This window comes from Odontesthes bonariensis, chromosome 14, assembly GCF_027942865.1.
Source record: "Odontesthes bonariensis isolate fOdoBon6 chromosome 14, fOdoBon6.hap1, whole genome shotgun sequence".
In the NCBI taxonomy this organism is placed as follows: Eukaryota; Metazoa; Chordata; class Actinopteri; order Atheriniformes; family Atherinopsidae; genus Odontesthes; species Odontesthes bonariensis.
In genome coordinates this window covers 18,683,116-18,697,854 of record NC_134519.1, presented here as the reverse complement: position 1 = coordinate 18,697,854, position 14,739 = coordinate 18,683,116, and the positions used below count along the sequence as shown (strand labels likewise).

Genomic DNA, 14,739 nt, shown 5'->3' with positions numbered 1-14,739 from the left:
ATCACCAATTCACCTAACATGCATTCTTTTGGGAGGAGGAACCCAGAGTTCCAGGAGAGAACCCACACACAGGAAAAAAAACATGCAAACTCCAGACAGAAAGGCACCTGCTAGTATTTGAACCAGGAACCCACTTGCTGAGAGGTGATGGTGCTTACCACCTCACTACCATGAGGCCAACTACTAACAAGCAAATCATATAACCTCTATGACTAGTTAAAAATAATGAAAATCTACATATTGAATTGTGAAAGAGATTTTTTTCTACCTTCTCATTATGATTTTGCATACATCACGCTTTAAAAATGTTCACCACTGTGCTGCACCTCTTCTTTTAGCAATCCTCTCAGTGTTTAACTGAAGAGCGAGCAGTTGTAAAATCAAAAGCAAAATGTTCTCACGGTTTTGCTTGTTCTAGGATTTTTAACTACTTAACAGTTCTACAACAAAGGGCCACCTTTGTCATATTTTTCATCTCATAAAATTCCAAATGTTTTCAGTGGGTGACAGGTCTGGACAGCAGACTTGCTAGTTAAGCTCCCAGATCTTTTCTGCACAGCACTGTGGTGCTCTAATAGATGTACAACGTGGTTAAGTATTGTCTTGCAGAAATAAGAAATGCCTTCTCTGAAGGAGATGTCATCTAGATGGCAGCTCCAAAATCTCTTAATATCGTTCAACATTAATTGTGTTGTTACTGTCAAAGTTACTTCACCATTTACACTAATGCAATCAAATATGCTGAGTTCTTAATTCTATGCATGTTACAAGTTGGACACAGCTTCTACTCTTTAGCTTGGAAGACACGGCGTCTTTGATTTCCAAAATCAGTCTCTGACATTGATACATCAGACCGCGGTTGACAGTTTTCAAGTTTACCTCAGTTCTGAAATAATTCATGCATATGTAATCTTACATTTTAGACTGTTAAAAAAAAAAGAAATAGCATCTGTACTAGATTAGCCAATGAATGCAAAGCTTTGTGGAAAAAAAACTTGAATTGTATAGAACTATAGGAGAAAAAACTACTTCTACTACTTCCCTACTTACAATTGATTTATAACTTCAATAAACACTTTCCACATTAGCTGATGGTCCCAGACTCTAGTTTAACATCTTCTTTTTATTTAGTGATTGTCCACAAATCAGTGGGGGTGTCATAGTGGTTTTGTCCATCTTTTATATAGCTCAGACTTCCGTGTTACTTTTTTTGTCAATTTTTTGAAAAAGATGTAAGAGATGGCACAAACATAGATTCACTCCTTGCGTCGTCAGCACTAAACTCTATGACCAAATAACCTACAGACTGCCAATGGCAGCAACACTGCAGCAGGATCTGGCAATACAACTGCCAGATCACACATGTACAGGGAATTGTATTGGATGTGACATACACATATTTGGCCAGTGTTAAAGCCAGACTCTCTCCATGATTTTCACCTAGTTACCAGTCATTTCACATAGCAGTAATGCGAGTGATATGACAGCGTTCTGCAAATGCTACCGTATAAATGACAATGGCCATACAGTTTTAAAGTATTTCAAAGCTGGGAAGCTATCCACATGCCTAAAGATTAAACCGACACATGACAGGGACAACACTGACCATCTTGTTATGTTTTGCTGGAAAACCTTAGGTCCTGGCATTCTTACAGAAGACCTTTGGAGCCATCCACTTCACTATTTGATGAAACATAGAATAATGTGTCAACAATACTTATTCTACCACCCAGCTGGACTGCAGACCAAGGACCCATCCACATCCCAAAACTGGACACTCAGGACAGCTCCGTTGCCTAAACAATATGAGGCAAGATGCAGGTTTAATGTTGTAGCTAATTGGTGTTTAATCACGTCTGCTTAAAGCATTACTCCCAAGCAGTTTAATCTAATTCTTAAATCTTTTTGCAGCTAAAATGAATAATAATACCCTGACATAACCACCACCATATGCTTTCTAAGCATACTGGTCATGAATAGCCATGTGCAGCAACTTCTTGGCCAGAAAGACACATAATGGAGACATAACTCAATCAGCTAAGGACACACCAACTTCAATCAGATAAAACTTTGGTTATTTTCATTGTAAAGTGTCACAGTACCCCTCTATAATTGGAGCTATGTTAAGTTGAGATAACTGTATTACGCTTACCAACACAGTCAATGCTCAGAACACGAACGTAGTGGCGCCCTCTGTAGACGAATAGGTGCATAGCAGATGCATGGACCAGTGTGTGCAACAAACATGATAAATGTGAAATGTTTTATTAAAAGAAAATAAATCATCTTTCTTTATTATTTCTTCAAGTATTCAGTCTATAAATAGTCTGGAAACTCGATTTTATTTCCATAACTTTTATTATTAAGGGCTCAATGATCAGTTAGGATAGATCAAAATAAAGATAGAAGAATCTCATTTGACGTGTTTTATTTGTTAAAGCTGCGAATGTTTCGAAAAAATCCAAATAAATGTATGATATTCTATAGGATTAACGGAGTCGAAGCTATTCATCAGTGCACCACAAGCCATTCGGGGGTGTGACTACAGTCAGGGGTCTATATATTGAGATGTTTTGTCCGTTGGCTTTATGTGAATGAGAAAAGCTGACCAGTGGAAAGTCTCCACATCGGGACAGTGCGCCTCTTCGTAACATACTCTCTCGTGCCACACTATGGATTCCTATTTTCGAGCACTTTGCATGACTTTTCTTGTGGCATCGTTCACGCGGAGGTCAAGTGCGACCGGACCGGTTATCATATGCGAGCCATGTGATGTTGGAGCCCGGCTTTTGTGCAAACCTTTGCCTAAGGTCTGCACCGAGAAAGTCCGTGAACCGGGTTGCGGCTGTTGCCTGACCTGCGCTCTGAGTTTCGGCCAGCCGTGCGGAGTGTATAGCGGGCGGTGTGGCTCCGGGCTGACCTGTCAACATCAGCCCGGTGAAACGAAACCTCTGCAGGCTCTGTTGGAGGGACGAGGGATTTGTGTAAACGGCACAAACAGGAGACAAACTGTCAGACCGACACCTCCGGTTAATGAACTGCCAGGTAATGCACCTTGAGTCTGCATGCATCTCGTGCGCTCTTTTTTTAGGCTAACTCCCAGAAATACCCCACAGACACAGTCTTGGGCAATCCTTTTCGATTAACCACAAATAAATGCATCTGAAAGCTAAAAACATCTTCTTGGTGATGCTATTTAAATTCTCTACAACTCAATGGAATGTGAGGATGGAGGACGATAGAGTACTAACAGGACTATTTTGATTTTGGAAAAGAGAGATGCCTATCTGTGTCACAAATGTTTCCTTTAGTAGCCTACGGTGTGGCAACATGAACCTCCCTGAAATATTTTTCAGACTTAAAGCTATTATTTTATTTTTCAAGTTGTGCAACAATTCAGCTTGCACTTTTAGTTTATTTTTCCTTTAAAACACTGAAATTGAGAACAGATGGTCATTTTGTGCATGCTTTATCTGAGACATCGCTTAAGAACTGGATACTCATAATATTAAACCAAACCATAGCTTTCTGAGGACATGTTAAAACTTTTCGTTATTTCAAGTGGAAGATCATTTATATCTTTTTGTTCAGTTTTGAGAATAAAGATATTGTTTTGAAACTTTAGCAGAGAATACAGAGACTCAGGATGAGGAGCAGAATTGCACCAGCCCGGGTCTTCAGACGTCATACAGCACCCAAAGACCTGCTGGACCACTTAAGCCTCATCTCCATCCTTTCTTCTCCACTGAAAAGTCAGATGTGTTCAGACGTGAACAACAGAAGAGAAACCAGAACTTGAAAAAGGAGGATATCCCGGGACCACTCATCACTGACCAACAAAATTTCTCTCTTGAAACCAAACAGGAGCTTGAGAATGTAAGTACCACAAACATGTTTGTATGCCTTCAGAGCACACAAGAGGAATGTTTTTCTCCGCTTCCTCTGTGTTTTGGTGTTTTTCTACCCCTGCGGGTGATGAAATGCTTTGGGGTAGCGGTGCTGATGGTTGGCAGGGATCTGGACCAGTAGAGTGGCATGGCAGCAAGCTAGTACCATGGTCCTGCGGCTGACCTGGGTCAGGCAGTTGTTTGGCCACAAGGCGTCCGCGTGCCGGGGGTACTGAGAGCCAGCGAATGATGGATTGGCCGATGTGAGTGCTTGTTGGGAAGCCCTGCTGCTATTTTTGATCTTTCTTTGGCCAGAGAAGTGAGCACACTCTAGTAATGGGCTTTAACTGGGTGCTCTGATTAGTGACTGGAGTACTTGGACTTGAGGACAAGCCTTTTGGCTCCATCTTAGAGCTGTTTGAATTAACTGTATCCCCATCCTTTGTGATACATGTAAGAGTTTTAAGATGCTTTTACACACTTTTAAGCCTGTATAAGTCAGATTAATTAATTTATCAGTATGAGTGCCAATGCCAAAGGCATAAGGGCACACGTATTACTATCGTGCATATTATTCTCTTTCATATTGTCGCTGCCATTGTGCAGGTATCACAGCAGGACAAGGTGGGATGTACCATGAGTTAGCTTTAGTAGGGTCCCAAAGCCGTTACTGTCAAAATCATACTATGACTCTGTTGCTACTAATAGCAGGGATATTTTATATATGATTGTTTCATAAAGTTGCAGCCTCAGCTTTGCAGATATTGAAAGAAACTGACTATGTGTTCCTTTATTTATAGGGTCCCTGTCGAAGAGAGATGGAGAGCATTCTCAGAAGCTTCAAAATCACTAACATACTCAACCCGAAAGGTTTCCGCATACCAAACTGCGATAAGAGGGGATTTTATAAGAAAAAACAGGTAAAATATATTCTTTTATTTGATAATGTCTACTAAAATTCTTGCATCATTATTCAGTGTTTGAGTTTTATTGTTAAAAATATGCTTGATTCCAATTTTGTCACAACTTGAAACAAGCTGCCAAAAGGAAATCAGCTTTTGCTGTGATATAAACAACATCTATTAAGATTAAACGCTGAAGTCTGGTGACTCAAACTTTAGTCCTCCCGCAGCCCTATAATGGCTTTGTTGCTGCTCTCTTGCATTCATCGGTAGTTATTAGAGCCTCATCACTGCACCACCACACCAGTAAAGCAGACCCTAGCCACTGGCTCTGGAAACAGGAACCACAGGGGCCAAACCCCAGTGGGGTTGATGGCTGGGACGATGGCCGTCTTAATGGGAACCCTCCCAGGGAGACAGACGTCAAGGTGGCCGCCGGCACCCCATGTGCTCACCCCATAATTGCTGGACTTTTGAGAGGCAGACACAGAAATAGAGCTGCAGCCATCCCTACGCTCACATGTTTCACCCACGATTGGGTTGTATTAAATGAGTGGTTCTGATGAATTCATATGGAGGCACTTAGGGCTCCCGTGCAACTGCATCACCAAGTCAGTTTTTCTCATTGCATAGCAGTCTCTCCTGCTTAATAGAAGTGTTCTCGTTGGCCTGCAATCATCTCACAAGCAGCCTCACAGTGCCAGGCTCATTGTCTTTGTTTATGTAGAATGGGCCTAGCATACCGCACTTAGCCCTCAGGCACTGAAGGAGTGGCAGACATTTCATGTAGGTCAGTTTAATTTGGATCATTGCATGGCTTCATAAAAAAGTAGTTTATACTACATTACTACAGCTCTTATTAAATGCCTCTTAAAGGGAAAAAATAATCTGCCTTATAAAGAATTCAAGATTGAAGCAGATGCACTTTTGTCCTCAAAGATTTTGAAACGTAAATAGTTAGTAAAGGTCTTTGACACTTTTGTGTAGATATCCAGCTTTAATTTAGCATCAAATCGTCATGCAAATTTGTCTCACAATGATATGAGCTGTGTCTCTGAAACTTAGTTCATAAATAAGCCCTTGTTCACCTTGGATAAGCCTCTCTGTCAACCCCCGTCTTGAAATATTGAGCTAAATAAGGATGTCCTCTCTCTTGATCAGCACTAACTCCTCTGTGGAGGAGCGGTGCAGTTGCTTTAGCCCTTGAAATGAATGGCTGCATGTTTTACTGGAGTGGAGGTTGACCTTTAGTAAAATTGGCAGTAAAATAACAGCCCTTGGGTAGATCCACAGTCTCTATAAGTCATTTGTAGTACCCATAATTTGGAGCTGTGGGGTATAATCAGCAACAGATGATTCGTACTGGCCACCAGCTTCTGAAAATAGATCTTGGTTCACAGTTGTTCACAAACGGTACTAAGCAAATATTTTACCAGGTTTCTGTTTACCTTAAAGGTCTCTATATGTGTGTGTAACAGGAGGTAGACCATAAAAGCAGCTCAAAATACCACAGCATTTTGGATGGCCTTGGCTGTCGAGTCAGCACAATCTGACTGTTAATGCCTCTTAACTATGCTGTTCTGCTTCATTGACTAAAGTGGATGGTTACTCAGAATGCTACTCATTTAACTGGATTTTTTTCACTTTTAGCCTTGCCACCTCCTGCATCTGTCTGGCTGACTCTAAACCTTGTTCCTTTCTTCACTTTCAGTGTCGTCCATCCAAAGGCAGAAAGCGAGGCTTCTGTTGGTGTGTGGACAAATATGGGCAGCCTTTGCCAGGGTTTGATGGGAAGGAGCAAGGAGACGCCCAGTACTACAACTCTGAGAGCCAATAGGAGCAAAACAGGATGGGAGGGAGGGGGAGAGAGTTGGAGTGAAGAAGAAGAATTGTAAACAAATGGAGACACTGAGGATATTGGTAGAGAGGTCAAGAGATGGCTCAACCGATATATGGATGTTTGCTATTTCTATCTGTTGCCTGTGGGACCTGTTTTTTTTTTTTTTTTAAACAGAGCAAGGGACATAGAGTAACTGTACGAGGAGGAAAAGCATGAACTTTTATTCGATGGATTCCTCTTAAGCTGTTTTATTCCTGACTCCACCTGGACAGCTTCTGGGAAAACAATACACTTAAAGAATTCACTTCAGAGGCCTTAAATGATTATAAAACACAGAGATGCGTCACAAACAGTGATGGGTGTACTCTTCATTTACGGACAATGAAGTTAAATTGCATATGTGTACATGCTTGTTGAGTGTAATCGTTTTATTGTATGCTTGTGATTTGTTGTAACGACATTGAGCGTGGTCACTGTGACCATGAAATATATGTTGTATGAATATGTCCTTCAATGTAAGCATGCGGTGCCTCACCATGAATTCCTGTTTGTATAAATTCCATTGTCTCCAGTTGCTTCCCGTTCCACAGGGAGTTGGAAGCACCATGTGCATTTAAAGATTTTTTTATGCTGGATCTCAAGAAACAGAGGTGGGGGGCGTATTCCTTTTACTCTGTACTGTGGCTTTTACTGTTTTGTCAATTTGCATAAGCTGAATACTTGAGATAAAGGCCTCTGCCAATAACTTTTGATTTTTGTGTAGCCAGTGATAGTGTTCTGTACTTGTCTCAATTTAAGAAAATATGTTTGCATAAACAGTGCAACCCTCAGAGGTTTATTTTTACTTATTAAAGGCATTAAAAAGTGTCAAGTTGTTCTCTCATTTCTATCTTTCAATAAGATGAACAAATGAAATGGTAAAATTAGTTCATCAGGATGAAATAACACTTTAATTATACACATCCACATAATTCAATAAGAGCATTTACGGAATAGCAACATTCCTTGCAAACTACATTCACAAAAAAATCTGGTCCATACACAGAACCTCTTCAGCAAACAAAGACAAAAACAAATAAATACAAGAATAAATGTTAGAACAGATTTAAAAGGCAAATGATGTGAGAGAGAAGGCAGAGCCATCTGCTTAACCAGTGGACCGGCAGAGAGTAGCAGAGGTAGACAAATGCTGACCAACCCACCCCAAACCTCACAGTGGCTTGGATGAGCCCTGATATGTTTGTGCTCAGCCACTGCGCACATATTTGTGGCATTTTAAGTATTTCCCCAAATGCCCACTGAGGAAATGGAGATACATTCAGACAATGTCAACAGGTTGAATGAATGAGTGGCTGTGTTGTTTCATACCATGCACAGCTTGGGTTTTGAATGAATTTTCAAAAAAAAAGAAATTGAAAAAAAAAAAATCTCGAACACTCTTTGGCAGAGTTGCAGACCTGTGGTTTTGAGCAGTGGAGTTATTTAGCCAGAAACACAAATGTACACAGTTTTTCCCTATTTACAATTGAAAAAATAGGCAAACGTATTAAAAAAAAAATCTAAAAATGAAATGGTTAATGTGAGTAGGAAAATATATGTACAGAATAAATAAATCTTTGATACATACATCATGCAAATAAGATAGGAGGATATTTCCCCTTATGATGTGAGGTTTTACTGTTTCAGTTCAGTATATGGCTGAGAGTTCATTTATACATTTACCTAAAGTTAAGCTACTTTGTTTGTGTGTTCATGAGTGTGTCCATCCCTCAGTGAGTGACTTCTTGATAGCACTCTGCATCACCAAGAAGGTCACTTGATCCTGGGAGCTTCTTCCCATTCCAAGAGGAGACACACCAGCAGCGAGCAGGTGGTCCAACCAGAGATGACTCACACTGAAACAGACACAGACAGTTCAACACTCACAAATAAATAATCCCCCCATTAATTTAGCAAATCTCCCAGGAACTGTGATGAATTAAGTTCAGGAAAATTTTTGAAACCCACCTGTTTGGCCTTGTAGAAGCCATGCTTATCACAGTTGGGGAGGTAGAAAGTTGTGAACTTATCTCCTAGTTTCTGCTGAGAGCTGACTATCATGTCCAGTGCTGCGTGCAGTTCAGTGTGACAGGGACCCTGTTCAAAGAAGGAAAAACAAACAGTGAGAAACACATCTGCACACAAAACTGCCACAAACACTGCACAATTTCTAACTCCTTCCACAATTCATGAATCAGATTGATGTTTTTCTCACCTGCTGTACCAGTTTGTTGCGGATGGCATTAACTCTGGCTTTTATACTCTCTTGGCCCTCCGCAGTATCTTGAAGGTCAGACGGAAAGTTCAGTCCCAACAAGTAGTGAAGGGAACCATGGTCCTGACCTCCATCTGATTCCTCTGTGGACATTTAAAAAAAAAATCTTTCAATGCTAATGTTGAAAATGAGACCCATTAACATTTTAAAATCTAAAAAGTAACAATAACAATTGACATAAGAAAGAGAGACTAAGACTACCATAGCCTTCGTCTTCAGTGCAGACCCCCTGTCCTCTAGTAAGGGCATGGAGTGGTCTGGCCTCACCGGGCCTGGGAGTGCAGCGGAGACCCTCAGCACAGTGGGCTGTGTGAACCCCACAAGAAGCCCCTTTCTCCAGGGCACATGCCATGCAGCAGCCACAGCCAGGCTCCCTCAGCACCTGCGTGCAGTCGACTGGGATCGCAGGACAGTCATTCAGCTTCTGTTGTGTACATGGGGCACAGCGGATGGGCTCGGGCCCCACCACTGGGGACGACTTCACCACAGACAAGACAGCCAGCACCACTGCTGCCACAAAAATCAGCTTCTTATATAATCCAAGCATTTCCAGTCCTCTGATAAAACTCTTTGCCTTTTTGGACTTGTCTCCTTAAACTGCTCTATATGACTGTAGGTTTTCCTCTAAAGAGATTTCTGTGAACCAGCAGTATTTGTACGAGAATCTGGGCTGCAGGGGGGTTAATGATTGACATAGTGACCGCAGATATAAAATATTTTTGACAAAGCTAATGTAAACGATGGGTGACTCCACTTGACGTACGCAGATCCAGGATCACAAGGCCCGCTGTCAATATTGACTTTAGAACATAAAGCGGCAGCACATGAAAACAACTCTGTTTTCGGATGACAAAATAACTAACTAATTCATGCCTTTAAGTTTGATGTTATGACAGTTGCATACGTGCTACTGTTTGACGAAGCATTTCAATAAAGAAGTCAATGATGAATAACATCCACGAATCAGAAATGTTAACAAGTTATAGATTATAAGATAATGACTGGTCAGTAGGACAACTCCATTCTGGCCGTTGTTAAACATTTATCTTGTAAAGTACTGCTGACACGTTGTGCTCCGACGGTGTTTTGACACTAAAATCCTATTTGTCCCTCTTATCAGGCAGACAGAAAAACAAGATCGTTCCCCTTTAGAGTTGCATAACCCTGACATTATGGATTTCACTGCTGGAATCACAACATGTTTGTCGAAAGAAAGGAGGCAGTAATTGGTTATTTCCCCGGTGTAGTATTTGTTATAACTATCTATAACAAATGCCAGATTTATGATATACAAGCTATATTATCACAGGCATATCCTTGGGGAAGGTTTTAATTCTTAAAGTACATGCAGATGTCTTATTCTACCCTCCGATTTAAAAGGTGTTGGCTACAAACAGATACCCACTGTGGTAATGCTACAACATATATTTTCATTAATCCATGTTTGTATGAAAGACCAGGAAGTACAACAGGATAAATGAAATCATACAGTGGTGCTTGAAAGTTAGAATAACTAGAATAATTGGGTCAGGTCTTAAAGCTCTCCAGAATGCTGAGGACGACCCATTCATTTGAATCAGGTGTGCTGGAGCAGGGAAACATGGAAAACATGCAGGGCAGTGTGCCTTGAGGACCAGGGTTGGGAAACACTGCTGTGGATGATGGCAAGCCATCACGGCCCAGATACAATAAAACAGGTCCAAACTATGATGCTACCTCCAACATGTTTTATACGTAGGATGTGGCTCCTATGCTAGAATGCATCGTTTTACCTTTACCACATACAGTGATTTTCATTTAAGTAGATCTCATCAGCTCACAAAAGAGTTGGAGGCAAACATACCAAAAATGATAATACATGGTAACAGAACAGAATTTATTGACCATTGCACAAAAACATTAATGAAACAAAAGTTTACATCAAGCAATTAATTTTTATTCACAGGAAACCAGTAGGCAATGCATAAGAAAAACAATGATTTGCACTTAAAAAAAAAATTACTTTGGGCGGTACATACCCTAAATAGTTAGCTGTGATGAGTGTGATCCACATTCACCATTTATCTTGCCAGGTGCATCCCACATACTTTACGATGGCTTTTTAAAGCCTATGATGATGAATGTTACTCAACCACCAGTTGATGAGTCGTTGCCTCTTCGATGTTGACCATCAGGTTCACTAGCCAATTAGGAAACGGCTCCTCCTTAGAAATATTTCAATGAATGTTAGAGGAAAAAAATTAAACTATGATCATTTTTTTGTTTGTTTGTTTGTTTATTTATTTTCTTTAAGTTAAAGTATCTGTGCTTGAAATGAACACTAACCACCTCAGACACTCTCTTGGTTTTCCCTCTCCTCTTCACTGGTGCTTCACGTGGTGTCGGTTTTTGCCACCTAAATTTGTAGACCTAAAACAACAGATTAGCATGTGATTTTCTATCACAGTCATGCCCTGTCAGATGTTCAACAGAAACATTGAGTTGTTCTTACCTTTATTTGTAGATTTGACCTCCTTGATTTCCTCTCTTCTCCCAACATTGGGATTTGTGTAGATTCATCACTTCGATCTGCAGCATGGATGCTCATATCTGACATAGAGGATTCCTCAGTTTCTTCCAGGTGGTTGTTAGATTGAGAAAGAGAAAGAGAAAGAGAGCGTCTCCCTGGTCTCAGAACCCTAAGTGGAACATCATCATCATCTTCTTCTTCTTCTTCTTCCTGGTCCTTCTCTGCCAGTATCTCTTCTGTCTCAACATCCACTTGGAATGCAAAATCTTCTTCTCCTATTCTGTTTTCTTCATCCTCCTGCTCTGATTCTTCTTGGATGGGATCCAGTGGTCTCTTTTTCAGCATTTCCATTATATTGGAATTCAGAGCAGAATAAACATACAGCAAAATTCATGACAAATTCTGTGACTTTGCCTTGTTGTAAATATGAATATATACAGACTTACATTTTGCTGTTGAAGTTCCATAGCTGGATGAGTGCGCTTTCCCAATAAAGATCCTGAATTGTTTCTTGTGAGTGGTGCAAGGTGTTTGTTAGCTGATTATTCCATTCAGGTGTGGATACTTAACGACATACCTTTTTTTTTACTTTTTTCTGTGACACTTTGACATGTTATTTTGGGGGGAGCAAAGGAAATAAAGAAAACAAAATAAACTAAGCAAAAGCTTCCAAAATATCAAACGCTTCTAATAGTTTGATATGTTCTAGAGGTAAAAAGTTCAGGATACACAGTGACATCCAAAGTCTAGGAAGTTGAGGACTTGAGGTGTGGTTAGGGTCATTATTCCGTTTTAGAATCCTCTCGTCTTTAGCTGTTTTCCAGACAGTCTAATGTTTGCTTTTAGAATTTGCTGGTATTTAGTTTAATCAGTTTTGTCCTCCAATGAAATGCTTCCTGTTCTAGTGATTGCAACACAACTCCAATGCATGACTGCAAGGGTTTAGCAGGTAGATAGGTGTTACTCCACAGGCTTGTTTAAATGTTTCTTTTGATGCTGAATTACGTGTCACTGCACAGTAGAATAATGCACCACCACTCCATAGTTTGGTAAATCCTGACATTTATTCTGGGAAAGCCATGATTTTCCTTACTTAATCTCTTAATTAATATCTATTTATCTCTCAAAAAAGAAAAAAAGGCACGTGAAGTTCACCTGAAAAAAAGCTTATTCTTCCTGTCAGAAACCCCCCAAAAATTGCTGGCATATTCATTCACATTCATGAGTTTGTAATTGCTTATTATTTTTAAAGAAATTACAAGAAATATAGATCCTTAGATTAATGTCTATGTGATTACGTTCAGATACAGAACAATGTACATCTTTATGATGACATATAATGACATTAACCTGATTTCTGTTGCCTTTAGTGCAAACCAAATTGTCTGGAGATGCTAAAAAACCTCATACGATACACAATACAGATCTGTGTTTGCGCTAATAAGTGAATGATTGAAAGAGCACACTCCGGAACTAAAACGTAAAAAATGAAACTCAAAACATTACGTCACATCTTTCCAATGAACTTTAATGCATCTGTTTAATGAAATGTCTTTATTTTGCTGACTTGCTTGGTGAAATCAATCTATTTGACATGAAAATAACGATGAATGTAATTACCTAATGGCCCTGTCACACTGTTGCGTATGGCACTAGCATATGCCAGCGTATGAAAATTATCACTCATACGCTGGTATACGCTGACATACGCTAGGGGAACGTTAGGCATAGGTTGTATACGTTTCAAGCACGCTGGCATACGTTGGCATACGCTGAGGCAGAAATAAATTTTTGAACATGCTCAAAACTTTTGTGCGTATGGTTAATACGCTAAGCATACGCTTGGCATACGCTGAATACGCTAGAGGTACGATATAGGTACGTTACTGATAGGTCGAGAACGCTGGACATAAGTTGCCATACATTGGCATGAAGGTGTACCGTACAGCTAGCGTAGTTATAGCCTCCGCCCGTCTGCAGCCTCAATCTCCGCCAGACGGGCGGAGATGGAGGCGGCAACTGACATATCTGAGGCAACCGACGATTCATGGGAGCGGTCAGGAGGAGGAGTTGGGGATCTTGATCGCTCAGAAGCATGTAACTCATCAGCCGCAGGTGCATCAGGCATTTCAGCAGGTTTGGGTGAGAATGATTCTTGTGTTTTTTTTGCCTTTTCCTCGACGTCGACCTCGGCCCAGGGCCCGGGCAAACTACGATTGCTTCTTGGGAGGCATGATCGAGATGAATGTCTCGAGAGATGTTGATAGCGCGTCGTATACTGCAATAATGGAGCTGGAGCAATGTGGAAAGGCTGCTGATATAGGCGCGTTGAAACGTACGCTGGGAATGCGCAGTTCATATGCTACTCATACGCTAGTCATATGCAGAGTACGCTGGTTACGTTGTTCATACGCTGACATACGCTGTCAATACGCTGACCATAAGCTACTCATACGCTACTCATAGGTTCAATATGGTAAGTATACGCACAATTCTTTATTTTCAAGGACTTTTCGTGCGTATGAAAATTATATTATTAATTTTCATACGCAACTCATACGCTTCTCTCATACGCAACAGTGTGATAGGGCCATAATTAGCCTAACTCGAACCTTTTTAGCCTGATGACACTCGGGATTGTGATATCTGTTGACCTTAATTTGCTTTGGTTTCCCCTTATTGCTTCATGACAACTTTAGCTTTAGAACTGGAGACTTTACAAGCACATTCATGGCATCTGGATGTTTTAGCTTCTTTCTGACAAGATGCTTAAACTTTACAGTGGCTTAAAAGTCATTAATGACTGAACAGAATTTGTTGTATGTCATTTCAAAGCAATAACAGTCCTAATGGTTTACCATTTGGAAAAAAAGTTGCTCAAGACAGGTGTTCTGTTGACTCAACTTTACACTGAGTGAACTCTAGACAAACTCCACCTCTGCATTGGGAAAACAATTTTGGCCCCTGCTCAGTGTTTTGAGACGTGGTGACATCAGGCCGTGGGCTGCTGAGCTAAACTGACTGACATAATAAAACCGTTATTGTCTCACATGTTTTGCTGTGTAGAGTGAAAACAAGTATTTTAGGAGCTATTAACTGAGGTGTGAAAAATAAGAATTTATAGAGTGGAACTAACAAGCAAAATTGCCTGTAAAATGCAGTGTTAGCTCCGTGGTGTTTAATTGCTGTGGAAGGGGTTATGTGTAAATATTGTGTTCCAGGGTAAAAGCTCTATTTGGTAAGCTAAAAAATCAGCAAAAAGGTCATCATTCACACTCGCAGCAATA

The 14,739-nt window shown here is 40.5% G+C and overlaps 2 protein-coding genes across 2 annotated transcripts; one reads left to right on the top strand and one right to left on the bottom strand.

Moving 5' to 3' along the window:
- The first annotated feature begins 2,672 nt into the window (after positions 1-2,672).
- On the top strand, positions 2,673-7,410 carry LOC142398316 (insulin-like growth factor-binding protein 3). Its single transcript, XM_075482275.1, has 4 exons — positions 2,673-3,045; positions 3,626-3,876; positions 4,688-4,807; positions 6,501-7,410. Exons 1-4 carry the CDS (start codon positions 2,673-2,675, stop codon positions 6,624-6,626), a joined length of 870 nt encoding a protein of 289 aa, XP_075338390.1. The 3' UTR covers positions 6,627-7,410.
- Positions 7,411-8,398: 988 nt separating this feature from the next.
- On the bottom strand, positions 8,399-9,490 carry LOC142398996 (insulin-like growth factor-binding protein 1). The gene is made up of 4 exons (XM_075483307.1): positions 9,145-9,490; positions 8,884-9,026; positions 8,637-8,765; positions 8,399-8,524 (listed from the first exon to the last, which is right to left on the bottom strand). Exons 1-4 carry the CDS (start codon positions 9,488-9,490, stop codon positions 8,399-8,401), a joined length of 744 nt encoding a protein of 247 aa, XP_075339422.1.
- Between the last annotated feature and the right edge of the window lie 5,249 nt (positions 9,491-14,739).

Coding starts and splice junctions, on each gene's coding strand:
- LOC142398996 (XM_075483307.1), bottom strand. CDS start 9,490: ATGCTTGGATTATATAAGAAGCTGATTTTTGTGGCAGCAGTGGTGCTG. Junction 9,027..9,144: donor CACTGAAGACGAAGGCTATG/GTAGTCTTAGTC, acceptor AAATGTCCACAG/AGGAATCAGATGGAGGTCAG. Junction 8,525..8,636: donor GCTTCTACAAGGCCAAACAG/GTGGGTTTCAAA, acceptor TGTCTGTTTCAG/TGTGAGTCATCTCTGGTTGG.
- LOC142398316 (XM_075482275.1), top strand. CDS start 2,673: ATGGATTCCTATTTTCGAGCACTTTGCATGACTTTTCTTGTGGCATCG. Junction 3,877..4,687: donor CCAAACAGGAGCTTGAGAAT/GTAAGTACCACA, acceptor CTTTATTTATAG/GGTCCCTGTCGAAGAGAGAT. Junction 4,808..6,500: donor GATTTTATAAGAAAAAACAG/GTAAAATATATT, acceptor CTTCACTTTCAG/TGTCGTCCATCCAAAGGCAG.